General features: G+C 38.6%; 3 protein-coding genes across 5 annotated transcripts in view; all 3 read right to left on the bottom strand.

Moving 5' to 3' along the window:
* Nucleotides 1–3,234, bottom strand: LOC134824081 (N-alpha-acetyltransferase 35, NatC auxiliary subunit-like). Its single transcript, XM_063835786.1, is given in 5 exon segments — nucleotides 1–431; nucleotides 818–980; nucleotides 1,506–1,637; nucleotides 1,853–3,162; nucleotides 3,165–3,234. Coding segments are annotated over 5 exon segments (2,049 nt in total). The 5' UTR covers nucleotides 3,232–3,234; the 3' UTR covers nucleotides 1–54.
* Nucleotides 3,235–3,535: 301 nt separating this feature from the next.
* LOC134824520 (ubiquitin-like FUBI-ribosomal protein eS30 fusion protein) lies at nucleotides 3,536–3,934 on the bottom strand. The gene has a single exon (XM_063836427.1). The coding sequence runs from the start codon at nucleotides 3,932–3,934 to the stop codon at nucleotides 3,536–3,538; it is 399 nt and encodes a 132-aa protein (XP_063692497.1).
* A 371-nt stretch (nucleotides 3,935–4,305) lies between these two features.
* The window catches only part of LOC134824146 (core histone macro-H2A.1-like), a 97,693-nt gene continuing 80,630 nt past the window's right edge, over nucleotides 4,306–21,368 (bottom strand). Inside the window, exons 2-8 of one of the 3 annotated variants that reach the window (XM_063835886.1) lie at nucleotides 9,682–9,874; nucleotides 9,099–9,200; nucleotides 8,630–8,776; nucleotides 6,623–6,770; nucleotides 6,089–6,252; nucleotides 5,731–5,972; nucleotides 4,306–5,488 (exon numbers count right to left, since the gene is read on the bottom strand). In XM_063835886.1, coding sequence (XP_063691956.1) covers nucleotides 5,323–5,488; nucleotides 5,731–5,972; nucleotides 6,089–6,252; nucleotides 6,623–6,770; nucleotides 8,630–8,776; nucleotides 9,099–9,200; nucleotides 9,682–9,867 — 1,155 coding nt within the window. In that variant the 5' untranslated portion in view covers nucleotides 9,868–9,874 and the 3' untranslated portion in view covers nucleotides 4,306–5,322. Of the gene's footprint in view, nucleotides 5,489–5,730; nucleotides 5,973–6,088; nucleotides 6,253–6,622; nucleotides 6,771–8,629; nucleotides 8,777–9,098; nucleotides 9,201–9,529; nucleotides 9,570–9,681; nucleotides 9,904–21,368 lie in introns of those variants that run through there. The other 2 variants (XM_063835885.1, XM_063835887.1) reach the window with 2 other exon arrangements.

Raw genomic sequence — 21,368 nt, 5'->3', positions numbered from 1 at the left:
TTCTTCACAAGTACAAACATCCTAACAATTTTATATACAAAAAATATACAAAAATCAAACGACCTTCATAAACGGAACATTTTGGCAGATAGAAAAGTCTAAAATTGGTGCCTTTTTCGAGTCCTTGCAGTGACCATTTACAACAAGGCCCATTTGAACGCAGTTCATTTTAACTACTTTAGACAAGCAGTCCACTGAATGTTGAGGAGGGATTCGGTCTAGAACTTGTTTTACTGAAGTAAAGTTATCTAAAGATTCCTGAAATAGTTCCTGCTCCTGGCCGCTCGGCGCGTTGGCTATTATATAGGACAGGGAGGGGTACTTGGAGATCTCGAGAGGGATCGGCATGGAGATGTTGAAGGGGAGGAAGCGCTGTCTGAATCTCAGCTCTTCGTTATCATATTTCTTATCTAAATAACTATCTAGTTTACCTGGAATAATAGGATTAATAAATAAATAATAATAAAATTTGGTAGCTTAAACACAAACTCTAAGCCCAGTGGATAAACCACAAAACTTATGCTCTATTGTATGAAACAAAGATACTAGATCAAGATAACTATCAAGGAGTGTATGCATGGGACATAAAAAGTTTTGGAACGAAGATGACATGCTTATGAAGCGAGCTATCAACATGTACTATCTCAATAGGATCGTACATTTAGACGACAACAGTGTCACCGCCCCCCCCCCCCCCCCCCCCGGCCCCCCAGTACAGAGTACACGATACATTCAGTTATCTAATCTAACCTTGTATAGCGTAAAAGTGAAAGTGTTAGTTATCTAATATAGCATGGAAGTGAAAGTGTTTGTTTACCTTGTATAGCGAACCCCTCTAAAGCCTTAATGTACCCATGTGACATCATCTGATAGACGTTAGTCATTTGTAGGACCATGTGATTAGTTTTCTCTTTCTTCTTTCTCTTCATGTTCTTGTTCCGTTTAGCTAGTTTCTTCTCTAATGCTTCTCCAGCTAGGACCTGATAAAGTGAAAGTGAAAGTGATTTGTTTTGTTTAGTTAGTCTCTCCTGCTAGCACCTGTCCGTGCACATTTGTACAGTGCACTGTAACCACGGCAACCATTGTTCAGTGTTCACCTTGGAACCGGGTAAACAGTGCATTGTATAAAGTAAGTGTTATTAAGTATGTAAGTATGTAAGTTTGTAAGTATGTAAGTATGTAAGTATGTAAGTATGCAAGTATGCAAGTATGTAAGTATGCAAGTATGTAAGTATGTAAGTATGTAAGTATTTAAATATGTATAATGTAAGTATGTAAGTATGTAAGTATTTAAGTATGTAAGTATGTAAGTATAAAAGTATGTAAGTATGTAAGTTTGTAAGTATGTAAGTATGTAAGTATGTAAGTATGTAAGTATGTAAGTATGTAAGTATGTAAGTATGTAAGTATGTAAGTTTGTAAGTATGTAGGTATGTAAGTATGTAAGTATGTAAGTATATAAGTATGTAAGTATGTAAGTATGTGAACATGAATTTGTCACTGACCTGATCCTGACCACATATAATAGTCTGTCTGAGCCAACTAAACAAGTACTCCAGGTAGCAGTAAATGTAGTGAGCCTCGTGAATACCGTAGAGTTCTAGATCCCAGCCTAGCAACAAGTACTTTATCATTACCTGGGATTATAGTTAATAGTACTAGCCTAGGTTATATTAGTTATATTACACTTCTTTGGAGGGGACAGTTCTTTTTAACTGCATTTAGATACTTAACCATTATATTAACATAATTATTATAAATATTAACCAAAATAAAGTTCACTATATAAACAGAGTCATTGACAATGTAAATACAGCAGTATCCTAGTAGTAATGCTAACACTAATGCTTACCTCCACAGTTATAAAGAGGACCCAGCAACTGTAACTTCTCATATGATTAGCTGAGTTATCATTATTAGACAGGTACGCATGCAGCATGTTATCGAAGTTCTCTGACTTCTTATACAGGTCGCTAAGATCAGGTAGCAGTGCACCTAGCTTGCGTCTCTGCCGTCCCTTATTATGACACATTGCTTGTAGATAGTCCTGTATACACAGTGCTGTACCGTCTAGGAAGTTGTTTACTAGCGACTTGACGTTAGCATCGCTCATATACGGGGGGAAGAAGGAAACAGGGTAGGAGAAGGTTTTAATCTCCTCCTTTATTATCTTAGTGAACGGTTCCTCTCCCAGCACCTTGTTTCCCATCAAGAACACGTAAAAAAGACAAGAACGTGATAAAACACAAGGGTTCTGTTCAGAGAACCTGACGAAGAACCTGATGATACTGGAGAGAGTTAAACTATCACTAATCTTAGTGACCAACTCTATGTGAGCAAACAGTCTCATGAGATACTCACACATAGCGTCCCTCTCCATTATCTCTATATATCTGGGAGGGGTCGAGGACAACAGTTTCTGGTTCACTAAGTACTCGAAGCCCACCATTTGACGGTGTTTCTGGTTAGTGACCACCGCCTGAGTGCCTATTTGTAAGGATGACTTTATGGGTGAGACAGTGTGGAAGAGAACTTTAAGATCTCCCTTCAGAGGTTCCATGTTCTTACGCTCAAACATCTGGATCTTGTGTAGAACTATAACAAAGTACTTCCAGAATGTTAGTCTCTTTAAAATAGCGTCCTCCACTGGCAGAATATCCTGACCTCTCTTTACCTTCCTGTTTAACTCATCCTCTCCGTCCTTTAACAAGGAAATAACCTTACTAGTAGACATATTAGGAGACAGGTTGTATCCGTACGTGCAGGTAAGAAAGTCCTCCTCCTCATAGCACCCCGCAGTGGATATAATACAGTAAATAAGCTCACAACACTTGAGCGCAGCGTTACAGATGCTCACTAACACAGGGGACTCTATCTGGGGTATAGAGTGTAGGTAGAGGCATGTTAGCACTGTTTGTGCCATGCTGTGTCCGTTTAACCAGGTACACACACACGATAATATCTCGTCTGATATCCCGATAATGTCCTCAGTGCCCGGGTTCAAAGGTAATATTCCCTGTTCAATAGCCTCCTCAGCGCTGGAGACCTGGCATAATTCCTTGTTGCACAACATTCCCGCATCCATTTTAGCGTCCATTAATTCTATTGCTGACATTGCCTCGAATAAACCAAAGTTATCGTCCTTAACAAGGTGTCCTATGGGAGGGTGCGGGAGACGGAGGCGAATGCCTTGGTGATGTCCACCCATTCGTAGTGAGGCGGACTTGACATTCCTGCAATACAGTATACATTTAGTACATTATACATTATATTGTATTTACAGTGTGCATGTTATAATCGTATAATGTGTAATAATAAATTATAACGTGTTTTGTGTACGAATGTGATCTTTCATCCACACGCATACAAACCGGCGCATGTATTCACTTGATACCCTTGCTTTCATAATATCAAATATTTAAATTTAAATTGACCTGTTTATATTACCTCTCCAAATAGAAGAAAACAATTGTCACCCCAAACAAGAAAACCCACAAATCTTATAATAAATTAAAAACCCAAAAGAATTGACAAGTTAAGCAGAGTTAGAGTTAGGTCCCTTCTTCCGTCCGAACTGACTAACAGCAGTGCTGAACCTCCTGTTGTACTGGATTCTCCTCTTGCACCTTCCTGTCCTCTTCTTCTTCTTGTCTTCCATCGCAGCTACCTTAGGGGTCTGTCCCTTAACTTTACCAGCACGAGCTAGAGAACCGTGCACTTTACCCCCCAACAAGCGACCAGTAAGACAGAGAGTGCTGTTATCTGGTACACACTCACACAGGATCACATTATCAGACAGAAGGTTACCAGCGTGAGTAATCACCTGCTCTTCTACAGGGACCTGGTGGGAGAGTGTCTCCTTTAGCTGGAGCAGGGTGGTGGTGGGCTCTACTGTCACGCACCGGGTCTCATCTCCTTGGATAAACAGTTGCATGGTGGTACTACACTGGGGGGTGTTTATTAGAATATAGTCATTTGTTAATTATTCCTAACTAATCAATTATCTGTTAATTATTCCTAACTTATCAATTATCTGTTCATTATTTAATTATTAATTATATTTAATGGGTATATTCAAGTTGTTGAGTAAGTTTCCCAAGGTTGCTTTAATCAGTTATTTAAACGTTAAGTGTAAGGGGTCCTGGGCTGAGCTAGAGTATATTACGGTGAGTGATAATGTAGGCAATCAAATAATATTTATGTAATGCCTTCTTAATTCTTGAGAAATTTTTATAAGTGTCAAAAATCACCAACTCGAGATCCCCTGCCCTCAGGGCCTACTGAACGAAGAGTAAAATGCAGATGTTGTTAAAATGTTGATTATATATGTTTGCTGTAATATATAACATAGTACTAATAGTGGTAATAAATTCCAAGCTAGAGCATATTAACGAGACACATTGAACGAGAAAAGACAAAACTTTGCTCCCTATAATTATAAAAGCTCCTATAAACTGAATGACTGTGGTTGATGATGAAAATAAAGAGCATCCCTCGCTCTTTGAAAAGGGGATCGGTAACGCGTAGTCAGATTTTAAAATTTAAATGAATTAATAATACCGTCTTTTGATGATAAAGATTTTGTTGAAAACTTCAAAAATCAATTTCTTGTTCTTCTAAGTAAGAGAAGAAAACAGAATTACACAAATGTAAGCGTAGGTTTGACGGTACAAGAAATTACAGGTTACTCATTGGTAACTTACAGGTTACTAATCGGTTACGAACAGGTTACTAATCGGTCACTATGTTAGTAATTATTAGATAATCGGCTCACGTGAAAGGGTGCTTAACTTTAACACCTCATACTTAAAAATACACATGATTAAAAGTTATACTTAACAACTAACCAATTATAATTAGCACTGTTTAATAATTGAAAAGCAGAAATGATAATTGTCAAAGCAAATATATTCAAATAAATATTCCATCTAGACAGAAGCTTAATAAGATGGTATCAGGCATGCCTAGTTACCATGGTTACAGTTAGTAACCATGGTAACTAGATGGTATGAAAATATTATGGTAACCAATGCAAGGTATGGACCAGTGAAGCATGCTTACCTATATAATTCGTATTACACTAGTAAACACCACTTTTAATCGTATGTCGTGGTTATATTGAATTTAGATTTACAGTTCAGTTCTTATTTGTAATAGTCGCCGGAGAAAAATCGTCACATTCGTTTGAAATGGCCCATGAGTTCAACGGTTAACTAATCAACTTATTAATTAATTAACTTATTAATTAATTAATTAACTTGTTAAATCTGCGTCGTAGGGCGGTGGAGAAGGAAATAATTTCACTTTAAGATTTGCTAGAAATTAGGACTCTGAGAGCTTAGCCAGTTCGTTGGTGTAGATAGCGACTGATTCCTCGTCGAAGAGAACGAAGTAGACTTGTTTAATGGTGGATGCCATGACGCTAACGAAATAGTTTGAGATAGCTTTCAGGATCAGCTGGGCTGCAGTCTGCTTTGGGAATCCATTCCTGGGAGGATTATCAGTTATTCACTTGTAAATCAACATTCAACAACTTTTACGTGACTCTCACAAAGAATTTGGGAAAATCCAACAATTCAAAATACCAAAACATACCAAAAAATATCATGTATAGTATTGAGTCGTAGTATTACAGTAGTAGTATAGTTACTAATTACTACTCGGAAACTGAGTAGATTTTAACAAGCAGTAACTATAAAAACTATGGTAACTATGGTAACTGTGACTCACTGTCCGGATGAGATACTAGGGAAAGCTATGGATGCGAACTTAGCACCGTCAGCAAGGGACAATGCATTCTTGATAGTCTGTTCCAGGGCCTCCTGTTGCGCGCGTCCTCCGTCCCCGTACTCAGGACCGTTAACATGGATAACGTGCTCGGAAGACAGGTTGTGTCCTGTGGACATTACAGCTTCACTGGGTTTCAGGGAGCCGTGAGCTGCTGCTATATCCGACACTTCCTCCAGGTAACCCTAATTAGAAGTGGTTAGAAGTAATTAGAAGTAATTAGTAGGTTCCAATTTTAGAGTATGATTCAAAGTTTAAATTCTCAACTAATTAGCTAATTAACTAATTAACAAATAGTTACCTGTCCAGCTCCCTCTCTGATAGCACTGCCGCAAGACCCAGTCATGTTCCAGTTAGAGTTGGTGGGATGCACAATAGCATCAGCCCCTACCGTGGCAATGTCTCCCTGTATCACTGTCAGCTTCTGTCCCAAGAACAAGGTTTTCTCTGATAACAACGTTACTCCTGTGGAAATATTTGTTAGACTTTGTTGTCATGGTAACTAGTATACTTCCTCAACAGTAACTTGTTACTCAATTGTTCCTGTGTAACTGGTAAGTGAACGGAAAGAGTTAGCTAATATACTGCAGCAACAGTTCTGTTCTGTCTTCAGTGACCCCAACTGCCCGGATAAGTCACTACCTGCATTTACAGTACCACCTCTCACTAGTAGGGATACAGAACGGGTACTCACACCTAACCACATCTTGGAAGCTGAATATGAGATTAAGCTGGACTCTGCACCGGGGCCTGATGGTATTTCTGCTATTCTCCTCAAAAGATGTGCTTCAAGCTTAAGTGTCTCAGCTCTGGACGATGTTATAAATAATTTTACCTGTTGATTTGGTCTTGGCAGCTTTCTTCAGGGTCGTGACAGCTTTAGCTTTGTTGACAACTTTGTCAGCCTTGTCTGCAACCTTCAGAGGTACGGCCTTGTTCAATCGTTTCACTTCTTTTGTGGGTTTCTTGGATGACTTCTTTACCTGTTCAATTAGAGATACTAGCAGGAACCCGTATAATATAACCCTAAACGGTGTCAAGACTCAAAATACTAAAATAATTATTACCTATTTAAGGGGACATACACCCAAACCTTTTTTGCCGGGACCCGGGATTTGAATTCATATTATGAAAGTATAGATTACAACTGTAAGATTTGAGGCATTGAAAATTTTTTTTGAGAGTACGCACATTCGAAAAAAAAATTATTTTCTTTTTCGAAAGTTTTGGAAATTTTGAGAAGTCTGTCACTGTAATAGCGATATTTCAGTCATTTTAAACGTTTTTTTGCTGATTTTTTAACTGAACATTATTTACAATCCGTACAATAAGCCCTGTAAAGGATTTTATAATTAAAGAATAGATGACGAAGTTACAGACCAAACAAGGTCGAGTGAAGCAAAATAAAAATTTTTGTAAAAATCAAAGTTGTATATTTTACCATTCACCCAGGTCATAAGATATCGCTTCACAAATTCTTGTGAGTGTAGCTGATGATCATATCCAACTTTTTGGAACAGGATTTCTCTCAATTTTGAGTTTTAAGGTATGAAATGTGGCCTCAAACGACTTCGTAAAATTCAGCGTAAAAAAGGGCCAAACATGGCAGATTTAAGGCTTAAAATGCCTATAACTCAAAAAGCATCAATTTTTTTTGAAATAATTTTTACAGAATCGTAATCAGCTTAAAAATACGAATCTTTTAGTACCAAATAGGTTATTTTAGAAGACAAATTGTCTTAAATAATTTTCTAGCTTGAACACAAGGGTCCCCCCTAGTATAAATTTTGTACAAATTGTACACATTTTTTACAAATTTTGTGTCTTAAATTATTATAAATTTGGTACTAAAAGATTCGTCTTCTCAAGCTGATTACGATTCTGTAAAAATTATTTCAAAAAATTGATGCTTTTTGAGATATAGGCATCTTAAGCCTTAAATCTGCCATGTTTGGCCCTTTTTTACGATGAATGTTACTAAGTCGTTTGAGGCCACATTTCATACCTTAAAACTCAAAATTGAGAGAAATCCTGTTCCAAAAAGTTGGATATGATCATCAGCTACACTCACAAGAATTTATGAAGCGATATCTTATGACCTGGGTAAATGGTAAAATATACAACTTTGATTTTTACAAAAATTTCAATTTTGCCTTTCTCGACCTTGTTTGGTCTGTAAATTCGTCATCTATTCTTTAATTATAAAATCCTTCAAAGGGCTTCTTGTAAGGATTGTAAATAATGTTCAGTTAAAAAATCAGCCAAAAAATGTTTAAAATGACTGAAATATCGCTATTACAGTGACAGACTTCTCAAAATTTCCAAAACTTTCGAAAAAGAAAATAATTTTTTTTTCGAATGTGCGTACTCTCAAAAAAAATTTTCAATGCCTCAAATCTTACAGTTGTAATCTATACTTTCATAATATGAAGTCAAATCCCGGGTCCCGGAAAAAAAGGTTTTGGTGTATGTCCCCTTAATTGGCGTTTTTGACACCACTTGGGGGTCCAAATTTTCGGTTCTAAAATCATTATTCCTTGGCCAATTTTTTATTTTTTCATGCTGATTTGAAAGCCATTAAAGCATTTGACCCAGCCAAAAAAGTTCCAGTTGTATATCTTTTACGGTTTATGCGGAAAGTCGCGTTAAAGTTGATGCCGTGGTGTCAGTAAAATGGCACAGATATATATATATCGTCTCGCTTTATATATAGTAAGATGAAGCATTTGTCATATTTACTTTAGTTAGACGGGTTACTACTACATATTTACTAAGATGTTCCACAGCTACGGGAACCACAACTTATATTATTAATTAACGGACAAATTGGAGAAATATCCACCTTCTTTTTCTCTTCCCCTTCTTTAGGGAAGCCCAGTCCGTTAGCAGCAGCAATAGCTTTCTTAGTGAAGTTAGCTTTCTTCTGGAGTAACACGGGGTTGATGTTAGGGATTACCCCTCCGGAGGGTATTGTTACATTTTTTAACAGCTGAAACATTAAACAAAATCAGCATCCACATAAACACTGAAAGAATTAACTCAATTTAGAATTAGTTTGATGCTGGATTTGTATTTCACCACTGTAATTACTGGGGGGGGGGGGGGGGGGGGGGGTCCAACTCAAAAAAATACGAATGCGAATTTCAAATTTTAGGGGTGCGTTCGTATTTTTTTGAGTTGGACCCCCCCCCCCCCCCCCAATTACTATGTAAATGGGATCCAAGTGTTATGATATTATAGGTACTGCCACTAATGACTAAACCCTACAATCACTGGCAATAAGGAATAAGGGAGAGGTAGGATGGTCTGACCTTGTGCAATTCCTCGTCGTGTCCAACTGCGAGCAGTATGTGTCGGGGCACAATCCTCTTCTTCTTGTGATCACGTGATGCATTCCCAGCCAACTCCAATACCTGGCAGCAACTCTACGTTAGCTTAGTAGTCTGTTTAAAAGGAAACACTACTTTCAATAGGTGGCTCCCTTTAATATAATTTACATTGATTAATTTTGGAAATATGAATAATTACAAAATTACATGAGCACAGAGTCAGAGTTAGATCATATCTAGATATGTTAATGAAACTGATACATTATAATTACTATTTAAAAATCTAAAATTACTTAACCTCTAGCAAGCACCTTGTAAACATGAATTGGGTGTTCACATGAACTTTGTTTTCCTATTCAATAATTAAAATGTTTAAAATAGTGCTTCTTATATGTTGCAGGATGCTTCCTAACCTCAGCACAGAGATACTCCATAACATCTGCCATGTAAACAGGAGCGGTTACCTGGTTACCTGGTTACCTGGTTACCTGGTTACCTGGTTACCTGGTTACCTGGTTACCTGGTTACCTGGTTACCTGGTTACCTGGTTACATGTGATACTAACCTCAGCACAGAGATACTCCATAACTGCTGCCATGTAAACTGGAGCGCCTGCAGCTATCCTATATTTGAAGAAAGGGCCTGCTCGCATGAAGCGCAGCACACGGCTGACGGGGAATATGATACCCGCCCGCTGAGTCTTGGTCCGGCTTGTGGACCTCTTTGACTGGGCTACTTCTCTTCCCGACATCCTGGCTGAGATGATTTTCATTATTTAAATTGTGTTACAAAATTTCATGACCGAACTCAACTATTATATGTAATTTTTCAATTGCAACAGATTTGATTTGCAAAAAATAAAATGTTTCGAACAGTATACAGATAATTTCAGTAATGGTAATTGTCTAGCTATAAGGATAGACAGTAGACACCCTCGAAAAATCAATAAACCAATTCAATAGATTAAATGCTATAATAATGCTAAAAAAATATAACCCTTTGTAATAAAAAAATGGTCTACTAAAAATAAAATTCACATCACAACAAAAAAACAGTTTAGACCCCACCTAACAAGCACTCCATGACCTGTTTAAGGTTTAGGAGTGTTGATCAGGTTAAGGTCCAAATTCACTAATTCGATTTACTCCTATAATTCACAAATAATAATATTAATAATATATTTCATACAATGTGAAGATGTTTGTTTGTTTGGGGACTGGTTTTTGGTACACCGGCCAATGTTTACATAATCATATGATACATAAAAATATAATTTTATTTAATATACGTGAATATAAAAATTGAAAATTATGATGTAACCTTTTATGTTTATTCATTTAAAATTTTATTAACATAGTGACAAATAATTTGATTTGATACAACAGATGATCACACTGTCACACTGTTTTATATAAGCTGCTTGTGTCGAATTAACGATTAGTGGGCAGTGTAGAGTCGATAGTATAGTGCTCTGTATCAGTATAGTGCTCTTGTTTGAAGTTAAAACAAATAAGAATAATAATAATAACTGAGCCCATATCTTATCAGTACCTGCTAGCGCTATCAATATGACGCTATCAATATGACAGTGAATGGGCAGTGAAAAATGTGGCATATGGTTGATAGTGACTAGTGTGCTAACTGTCTAAAGACCACGGTTACTATAAATGACTTAGAGTTAGGGTTCAAGCTCTACCCTCATCAATACTCTAGGGAGGAGCCTTATTAGGATAATTGACACATTAAAAAAAGGAAAAAAAGGGGGGGACCCCCAACCCATGTAGCTGAGACACCTCACAGCAAGTAGACCAAAGTGGCTGTTGCTTGTGATCACTGCATCAACTACCCGCCGAAGCGGTGGGTTGGGAGTCCCCCCTGGGATCATTTTGTCCGTAAAATTGTATACAATATAAAATAGTACAGTAAAATATCTACAAAATTTACATAAACAAATCTAGGAGACCTCAAAGCTCGTCTTCTGGGGGATGAGGTTGAAGGATACATCTTGCAATTCAAGATGTGTCGGCCTGTGTTCCGAGGCAATGATACTCCACTGGGTATAGTAAAAGAGTGTTCAAAGGATTAGCACAAGTACATGTAGTTAACAATATATCCTGAGAGATAACAAAGTTAAGGTAACAGTATATAAGCCAAAGGTCCTATAATATAAACTAAAGGTGTAATATATAGGACTGGAAATATATAGCCTGACATTACTCTCCCCTTAAAAAAAATCTACCTCCCTTCAAAGTGAATGCATAAAAACTTTATAAGATCCTATAAGTGCTCAATATTCATATGAAATAGATATAATAAAGTCTCCCAGGATTAAATTCTCAAATATTGTCAAATAAATTAAAAATACAAATAACCCATGCGCATGGGAATTCAATAGTCAAAATAACTTATTTATAAAAATTGACTTAAAATTAGCAAATTCGTAGAAAAATATAAATTTCAATGATAAATCTGTTTTATCTTTCCATTCAATAATAGAATTGTATCCTTTCAATAACATATTCAAGTTTATAAATTTATAAATTATGTGACCTATAACTGGTTGATTAGTCTAGTTGGGGGTCTGACTACCCTCCCTGATCTGGTGGTTGTAGTTGTTGAGGGTTCTGTAGGTGGGGATGATGGTGCCGGCTGTGGAGCTGATGGGGCAAATACTGCACTCGTTGGCATGTTGAAAACATTGTTCGCAAATTGTTGCCGATCTATCAGTGGTAAGTTATGCTGAGGGAGACTGTTATCAACATAAACTTTTCCTGCTGGTTCCTGAGGGTTTTGTACCGGAACTGAGCTACCCATAACCATAGAGGCATCCTGCTTCTTGCCTGCAGGCTGAATCTGGTCGTGATGAACTACCTTGGATTTGCCGGAAACGAAGTTTACAATTCCCCAGCATGATTTTCCAATCTTCTTGGAGATCTCGAAAATTTCATCCCATATTGGATTCATCTTGGGATATTCACCATGGTTTCTTTTTAAAAGCACCCAGTCCCCGACCTGGTATTCGTTGACGTTAGTAGTCTTGTTAGCCTGTTTCTGATAGCTTAGTCGAGACTCCTGCTTGTTGAGAGGGATGTTTTGCCTAACCAACCGTGTGTCTTGAGCTTCTTTTTGATTGACACCCAACCTATTGTCGATTGGCAAGTTTGCTGACACTCCGTAAGCAGCCTCGAAAGGAGAGAATTTCGAAGATTTGTTTTGAGTGTTATTAAACATCAATATCGCTTCTGGCAGGAGCTCATCCCATTGAGTAATAGGGATGCCTCTAGATAGACACATAGATCGCAAAATTGTTTTGAGGGACCCAATAGCTCTTTCTGCACTGCCATTACCAGCTGGATGATATGCAGAAGATCGGAGCTTTTTGATTGCAAATTCTTCACATAGTTGTCTAACTTTGGTGCCATCGACATTACTTCCCTGATCTGATTGAAGTAATTTAGGTAGCCCATAGTAGCTGAACCATCTGCACCATAATGCGTCCACGACTGTCTCAGCCCGTGCATTGGGTAAAGCTATTGCTGTCATCAGCTTGGTGAATATATCTGTCACCAAAAGAAAGCTTCCGTTACCTCTCCTGGACACCGGCATGGATGCTAGATCCATAGAAATCATCTCAAAGATCTTCTCAACCTCTCTATGATCCTGCACTGGTGCTTTAGGCTTAGGTCCATGTTTGCACTGTGTGCATGTTCTACAGTTGGAAACAAAGGACTCCACTTGTTTCCTCATACCTCTCCAATAGAACCTTTCAGATAGCATCAGGCAGGTATTATCGATTCCTGGGTGGCCTTGTCCGTGGTACTCTTGGATGATCTTTGGGGCAATCCCCTGAGGTACAATGACTCGGGAGCCTTTGCATAGTAGGTTATTAGAGACTTTCAGGTTCAAGAATTTCCTGAATAAACCTTTATCCACAATCTTGTCCTGACGGAGTGTTTCTATTGCTTCAGCAATATCTTTGTCTCTCATCTGAGCCTCTCGGAGCAGATTCTCCCCTAACACAAACACTGAAGGGTCTTCTGATGGGGCATCACTCCCCATTATTCTGCTCAAGTAATCTGCTTCCTGGTTGTCCGCTCCCTTCAGGTACTTGATGCAGTAATCAAGATTTTCCAACTCTAATATCCAACGGCCGATTTTCCCTCTGGGATCTTTCTGTCTATGAATGTTCCTCAGTGGCTCATGATCCGAATAGAACGTGATCTTTTCATAGCAAAAAGCTTTCCATTTTCTGCTAGCACTTATGATACCATAAAGTTCTCGCTCTGTAGCAGACCAGTTCTTTGTATTCTTCTGGTTAAGGGTCTCGGAGTGATAACCAATGGGTTTGAACGAACCATCCCCATCATACTGCCCAAGCACACTCCCCACTGCAATCTTAGAGGCGTCTGTTCTTATCACAAATGGCTTAGACCAATCTGGTATGAACAGCGAAAGAGCAGCATGAAAGGTGGTCTTTAACTTGTTAAATGCAGCTTGTTCTTGACTTGTCCAAACAAACGGGACCTTTGACGATGTTAGGCGATTCAACGGGGAACATATCACAGAGTACCCATCAATAAATCTGCGATTGTAATTGGCTAAGCCCAAGAAGCTTTGTAGCTCTTTCCTTGTAGTGGGAGCCGGGAATTCTTTAATCTTAGCCATGTTTTTGGTTCCTGGTTTCAGGGTTTTCCCATCTATCCTGAATCCTAAAAATTGGATCTCTTGGTACGCAAACTCACACTTGTCCTTTCTCAGTGACATGTTGTTGCTCTCCAGCACTTGCAGCAGGATCTCAAGGGTATTGATATGTTCTTCCATGGATGTGGAGCACACAATCAGGTTGTCAACATACGCATCTAAGCCGATTGCACCCTTTTCCTTGCACTCCTCTACAATCTTGTCCATACACCTCTGAAACGTTGCCTGTGCATTCTTCAATCCAAACGGCATTCTCTTAAACTGATACTTTCCCCGGGGTATACTGAATGCTGTTTTGTTACGATGACTCTCAGAGATTGGCACTGTCCAGTAGCCACTTGCCAAATCCAGCTGAGAAAAGAGGGTACACCCAAAGGCCTCATCTACAAGCTCCTCAACAGTAGGCAAAGGGTAAGTATCCTGCACCGTGTTACGATTAACCATTCTGAAATCGACAACAAATCGTTTTGAATTGTCATCCTTCGAGACCAGTAGGGGATTGCTGTTGAAAGGTGAGGAAGATGGTTCTATGATATCATGTTCTATCATTTCTGTGACCTGAGTGTCAATCTCCTTTGACCATTTTGCTGGAATTCTCCTTATTTTGCTCCTAATTGGGCGGTCATCGATACTCTTTATCTCGTGTGTGGTAGCAGAACTGCACCTGGGTGCTCTTGGATTTTTTGCAAACACCTCTGGGAAACTTTCCAAAATACTGCAGAGTTTCTCTCTTGCCTCAGATGGCAAGTTCGGGTTAATGTCATGTCCTCCCTTGTCAGCATTTAGAAAGAATATCCATTTCTCTCCCAAACGAACCTTTGAATTCTTCCAATCAAACTCAGTGCTGGAAAATTGATTTAGGAAATCTCTACCCAAGATAACCATTTCTTGATTGGTACTAAGGTTGGTTTCGTGCAGCCATACCCTGTAGTTCTGGCTTTTGTCAGAGGAGAATCTTATGTTGTATTGTTTCTTCGGACCAATCAACTGTCTACCCCCAATCCCCTGCACGGAAGTACTGCTCCCATTTTCAATCAGCACTTTATTAGTCGAAATGATAGAGATTTCTGCCCCACTGTCTACAAGAAACTGTCTAGGATGCCAGCTCTCACCTAACTCAATCTGCCCTTCAACTTTGCTGTCATATAGTCATCTTCTGTCATGGTTGTTCCGCTTTGGAGGGAACTTCTTATTCCTAGAGGTTCTCCTGGAGGGGCAACTCTCCTCATCGTGTCCTTTTCCACCACAACAGCTACAGACTCTTTGATAACATGTTGCTTTAATGTGACCTGTCTTCTTACAGATATCACATACTGGTCTGTCTTTTTTTTCAAACTTACGATCTGACTGGACAGCATACATTTCAGTATCCTCCTCATCTGTCACTTCTAACCTTGAACGAAGCTGATCCACCTCCTTCAGTAACTCTCGAGCCCATTTAGGTACCTGCTCTTCTTGCTCTACCGGAAATGCAAATGTTTCACTAGTCGAAGCCTCTGAACTTGCTGAATTCTTTTGAAGCTTTTCCATACAGTCTTTGAAAAAGCTGGCTACCCCGGCAGCATCTAGTTCGCTTTTAATTTTATCTTTCTTACACTCAAACAGCTTCTTCCCACCGGGTATGTTTGTTAGAAACCGCATGATGAAGACATCAGATGGGATCTTAGCACGCCTGGCTAACTCGTCCAGTTGGAAGAAATAAGACCGTATCCCATCCATCGAAGTATTAACCGGCAGCAAGTTGAAAAATGTCATGCTTTCGGTGAACTGACATGGTGGGCCATCGATGAGATCTTCAAGGAACGTAAAAGCTGTTTTCACATCTGCCTCTTCTGATGCGGTGAAAGCGAGCTGCTTCTCCCCCTCAGTCCGGTGAATATAAACTGGTAAACATGCAAGCTGCTGTTCAGGTTTAAGGGTTGCTGTAGCCGCTAAGAAAACCTTCTGAAACTGTGCAATTTTCTGGCCTTTAGCCAGATGAGGAATTTCAATTGCTGTAATCATTCTTTGAGGATATAATGTCGGCCTGTGTTCCGAGGCAATGATACTCCACTGGGTATAGTAAAAGAGTGTTCAAAGGATTAGCACAAGTACATGTAGTTAACAATATATCCTGAGAGATAACAAAGTTAAGGTAACAGTATATAAGCCAAAGGTCCTATAATATAAACTAAAGGTGTAATATATAGGACTGGAAATATATAGCCTGATGACCTTCCTCTGATTCCCCTCAGTGTGATGAGTGTACTTCTTAACAGATTGAATCTGAATCGTGTTCTGATATGATTTGTGACTTTGCTCTTGGCTTCTTTCTTGTGGTCAGCTATCATCTCAGAGACAGAATCTACAAACACTGTGCAGAGCGGTCCCATACCTCCAGAGGTTGTGAAGACTAGAGGGACAAAAGATCCCTTCTAATTCTCCGACGAAGTACTCTCTCTTCATACAAATCTTTCTTTTCTTTCTCATAGATCTTATCTAGTGACTTAAATGTATTTGTGTCACAGTTAGGATGTGTGACCCTGATGTCATAGAATGTTCTTTCAAAAGGTGCATACAATCCGACAGCTGCTACATCAAGACGGGCTTTATCCTGAGCTGGGTGTTGGTCTTCCTTGAGAATGAGCTTGGTTGGACTCGACTGTCAGGAGTGCTGGTTCTATCTTTACGTCTTTACACTTTGCTTCTCGGAGGAAAAAAGCAGCAGTGTCTCTTATGGCGTACTTAACTAAAGTACTAGCAAAATTGCGCGTTTTGCTCTAGGTAAACACACTTTTTTGGAGATTTTATCGGCGTATCCTCTAGAATCACCTAATTTGTTCAATTTTAGGGAGGGGCACCAAAAGGGGAGGGGGCGCCAACAGGGGGGCGCCTTTTCGGCAGGGGCGCCAACAGGCAACGTCACGCCACTGATTGAGAGCCATGTTGATTGGCTATGTGCTCATATGCTGTGCGATTGTTAATGCTCAAGTTTAAATACTTTGCGATTAATATTGACTTAAAACTCCTTGCTCATGCTAGTTAGTATTGGCGATATCATTTAATTAAGATTACTATATTCTAAGCCATGAGAAAAACGGCTATTCCTAATGCCGAGGGTTACAAAAAAATGACTTCAAATCGGTGGTTAAATTAACACAGAAAATAAGTAGTGAGAGAAAAACAAAATTAGTAGTCAATGGTGTGAGAGCTTACCGTTCGCATCGTGATTACACTGCTAAAACTTATTAAAACAAAAGTTAATAAACAAAAGTTAAATTTATCACCAATTATTCAATCAATACATATCATAAATTCTAATATTGGAAATACTGCGCAGAATGGATGTCTTAAACTATAATTTTGTTGTCACTAATAATCTATTGACTACCTCATCCATCAGCTTCAACTCATTCAAAATGCTGCTGCTAAAGCTATAGTAGGACTATATAAACATGATCATTTAAGAGATACTCTGAAAGACCTCCATCAGTTACAGAATTCAGTACAAATTATTACTTCCTGTTTATAAATGTCTTAATGGCATGGGACCAGATTATTTAAGAACAATGTTTAAATTTGCTAACTATAATCATCTTATCTATTTGACTGAACCTAGAGTGCAAACACAATATGGAGAAAGATCTTTTCAGAAAGTTGGCCCTAAATTATGGAATGAACTACCATTTGAGATTAAGAATTGTACAACATTGGACTCTTTTAAAGAGTATCTGAAAACATTTCTTTTCAAACGTGCTCATAATATTGTATCTTTACCCTTAATATTTTTCCCTTAATATTTTTCAATCCTAGTTTTCCCTATTTGGTTCTACTGGAAAATGCATACACATTATCGTTTATTTAGTGTATCAAGTCTATTCACCCTTATCACATAATATAACAATTACCCTATATAAAAATTCAATATAAATTCAATAGAAAACTAAATAAAATTTATAAACACCCTTTAAGTAGTATAAGTAAGCCAGTTTAAAGAACTGGCTCCAAATTCATATCTAATTCTGCTATTTTTTACTGCACTACTACTTTTTAACCCTCTCTCTCCTGTAAGAGCTATGATTGTTGTTCTCAATAGGTCAAATCTTACTCTCTTCCTAATAAATGTCATTGCCTCGCTATATCGTTGGCCTGATTTCCTAGATAGTTTATCCGCTAATTTCTTGAAGAACTTATTAGCTTCCCTTCCCATACCCCCAGTGGTTGATAGGACTATCGGTGTAAACGTCCCATGTTCGACTTCTACAATCCTTTTATTGTATAAATTCTTTTTCTGTCTCTCGTGGCTATTGTACATAGTGGTTGGAGATCCAAGAGCCTTATTGGAAGGAGCTTGAGCATGAAATACTCTTACATCTAAAAATGCCCTTTCCAATGGGTTCCATACACTCCTAGCACTAACATCTAATCTAGCTCCATCTGCTTTGTTGGCCCCTGCAGGAAGTTCTCTCCCGTTGACAGGAATGAGGATTCACCCTTATCTGGTTTAGAATATAATGTGGGTTGCTTTTTCAGGTTTTATTGTATACTGAACTGTTTTCGTGGCATACCTGTGCATTATAAGTTGTTGCATTATAAGTTGTTGTGCCACTATAACATAAAAGTTTAAATTATTATTATATAGACATAATTGTCACAATGACCCTATATATTTGTTAGAGATTGGGTTAGGGTTAGGGTTCAGATCAGATTAGAGGGCTATGATTTCGAATAGTCATTCAGGGCCATCAAGAGAACGTGTTCAAAAAGTCACGTGACAGTCGAGTGTAGAGTGATTAATCATCATCCAACAGCAATGGATGTTTGCAAATTTCATTTAATTAATAACAGTTAATTCAAAAGTCAAAATAACTTATTTATAAAAATTGTCTTAAAATTAGCAAATTCGTAGAAAAATATAAATTTTCATGATACATCTGTTTTATCTTTCAATTCAATAATAAAATTGCATTCTTTCAATTACATCTTCTAGTTTATAAATTTATAAATTAAGAAAGAAAGTGTTTTTAAAGAGTTTTTATTTGGCGCAGTTTATATCTCCGCCAAAAGCACACTCCCCAAATTGCGCGCATTGCTGTAACTTCTATCAAACTTCATGAATCGAGATAATTTATTTTGCAATGTATCTAGAGTTTATATATGCACCTATGCAAATCACTTGGAATACTTTTGAAAGAGAATAATATAACAAGCTCAAAAACGCTACTGACGTATTTCTCCATAACAAGCACAATAGCGTGAAAAGCCTTTGTCAATGTGCCTCAAAAGTGATCTTAAACGATTCCCCGTTCAATTTTGGTCTGAGAATGCCAACTTAGTGCATAATCAAGAAATTATAAACATATTTCATACGTATCGAATTGAATGTGCTTTTGGCGGAAATATAACGTGCGCCTTTTTATTTACCACAAAACAAAATAATAAATAAATACATAATGTTATATTCATATATAAATTCAAATTTCAATTTCAACCACCTATACAGCATACAGTACGCCGCGCACACAGCCACAATTGTTGAGAAATTCTTAGGTGCAGCTGTAAGCGCCGCGCACAGGATTTATTTAATTGTTATCTTACAATTACATGTCACATTTTTTAATTGCTAGAGCCAAAATTTCAGAAGCAAAATATTTCAAAAGATATTTCTGTCGTTCGCGCAGTACAGGCCGTGAGCACTGCGATCCAATTAATATAATAATGGAGAGATTCCAAAAACCGCGCGCTCGTTATGATTATTTGATATTGAGCGCGCGCCTCTGTGAACAGCAGTACCGCTCAAGCATGAAGTACTAAGCAGTATTGATTGACGATGTCAATCCTTCGCATCTCGCCGATCTGTGGTTGCGAGAAGCATCATTTGATGCGCGCGCGACCCAGTAGTGCATCGCGCTACAATAAGCAGTACGCAGTTCTACGTCATGCGTAGACATTTGCACAAGTTTTATTAACTACTAGACTGAACCTAAATTAGTTTGAGCAATTTTTTAAATTCCGTTAACCATTAACTACTAAACGGAACCTAAATTAGTTTGAGCAATTTTGTAGGTTTATAACTTACCAAGACGCGCGCCGAGTTGGATTCGTCGACAGTTTGAAACAAATATTTTACAAGTACCACCCGTTAAGAGCAATTTCGATGGTCAGAATTTGATCTTGAGTTATTAATTAACGGGTGATACTCGTAAAACCTCGGCGCGCGTCCTGGTAGGTTGTAAATTCACCTAACTATGTGCTTTCGCGCCACTTCGGGAGCGCTAGTTTCACAAGTCAAGAAAAGCACCTATCCACGAACCCCGATGGGAAGGTTCGTGCGCGCGTGCGCAGTGCTGACAACAGCGTCTATGTTGCGCAGGACGCAGGTAGTCTTGGCACTTCTCCCTCCAGTATGCAGTAACCACTTTTCAGGTTTCTATAGTGCATAGTGACAGTGTATAGGGGTTAATTAGGTATAAACTACAGTAGTAATATATAGTACAGCTGTACTTACATTCACAAGCATGCAAGCTCACCTGGTCCAATGAGCGGGAAACGCGGAGGACAAGGTCTGGTGACGTCTTAGTCACGTGACCTCATAAGCTCATAATCACGTGACCTCAGACCAAATTAATGATCAATTAGCTTCGGGCTTGTCATACGTTGTATGACCCGCCGCGCACGGAGTGCGCGGCTCCCCCTGTATCGTCAGTGAAACGACCGTGGGGGTCGCAACGTGATACAAGGGCTCTAGACAAAACTTACTAATCATTCCAAAAAGGTATGACAAATTTGGTACTGTGAAAATTCTCACAGTCTCTAGAAAACGGCGTTTACTAATATAATTCGGGGGGTGATTCTTGACGGATGTTACTCGTCTAAATTTCTTCGAAGTAGTGCGCGCCGCTATTTCTTCTCGGCAAGTGCTACGAAGTAGCGCGCGCCGGGCCAAATCATTAACAATGGTCAAGGGTGATTCGGAATCAGCGTCCAAAAATACACCAATTCAGATCAATTTCACAACCAAAGATTTGGTTCATAATCCAGCATCATGATGAGGAAATACAGTTTTTATCTCAATTATCATAGTCACGTGATAGTAGTTGGCAGAGTCGTGGGGTCGGGCTTATTAGTGAAATAAAAGTCATATTATATACAACTATCCTATTCTTATGTAATCTGATAACAATATTTTTTTGAGTAGACTGAGAAAAACCATGATTTAAGATTGGTGAGGCTAGCAAAGAGAGTGATTTAAACAAAATCGCAAAAATACCCCGAATGATGATATTCAAAAAACCAAATCCTAAAACTCGGTAAATTGGACCGTCGCCAGTGCCTCCTTTTTCTAAACAAAAAATAAATGATATCAATTTGAATTATCGTTTTCGAATGTAAGATGATACCGAGATATAAATGACATCGATCGCTCACCACTGCATGTCTCTCCATGGAGAGTGGCGACGGATCAATTTCGGGGTTTTAGTAAAGGGATCAGGGAGGGTGGCCGGGGAGGGAGACATTGTCCGGTAATAGAACCACCTTACCTGGGGAGTGGGGAGTACCCTTACATGGGGA

Source organism: Bolinopsis microptera, chromosome 12 (genome assembly GCF_026151205.1).
Source record: "Bolinopsis microptera isolate Bmic1 chromosome 12, MBARI_Bmic_1.0, whole genome shotgun sequence".
Lineage (NCBI taxonomy): Eukaryota > Metazoa > Ctenophora > Tentaculata > Lobata > Bolinopsidae > Bolinopsis > Bolinopsis microptera.
Note: the sequence above shows the minus strand (reverse complement) of the source record. Positions and strands in the feature narration are given on the sequence as shown.

What these genes read in the sequence shown, in the direction of transcription:
- LOC134824520 (XM_063836427.1), bottom strand. Translation starts at nt 3,934, where the DNA reads ATGCAACTGTTTATCCAAGGAGATGAGACCCGGTGCGTGACAGTAGAG.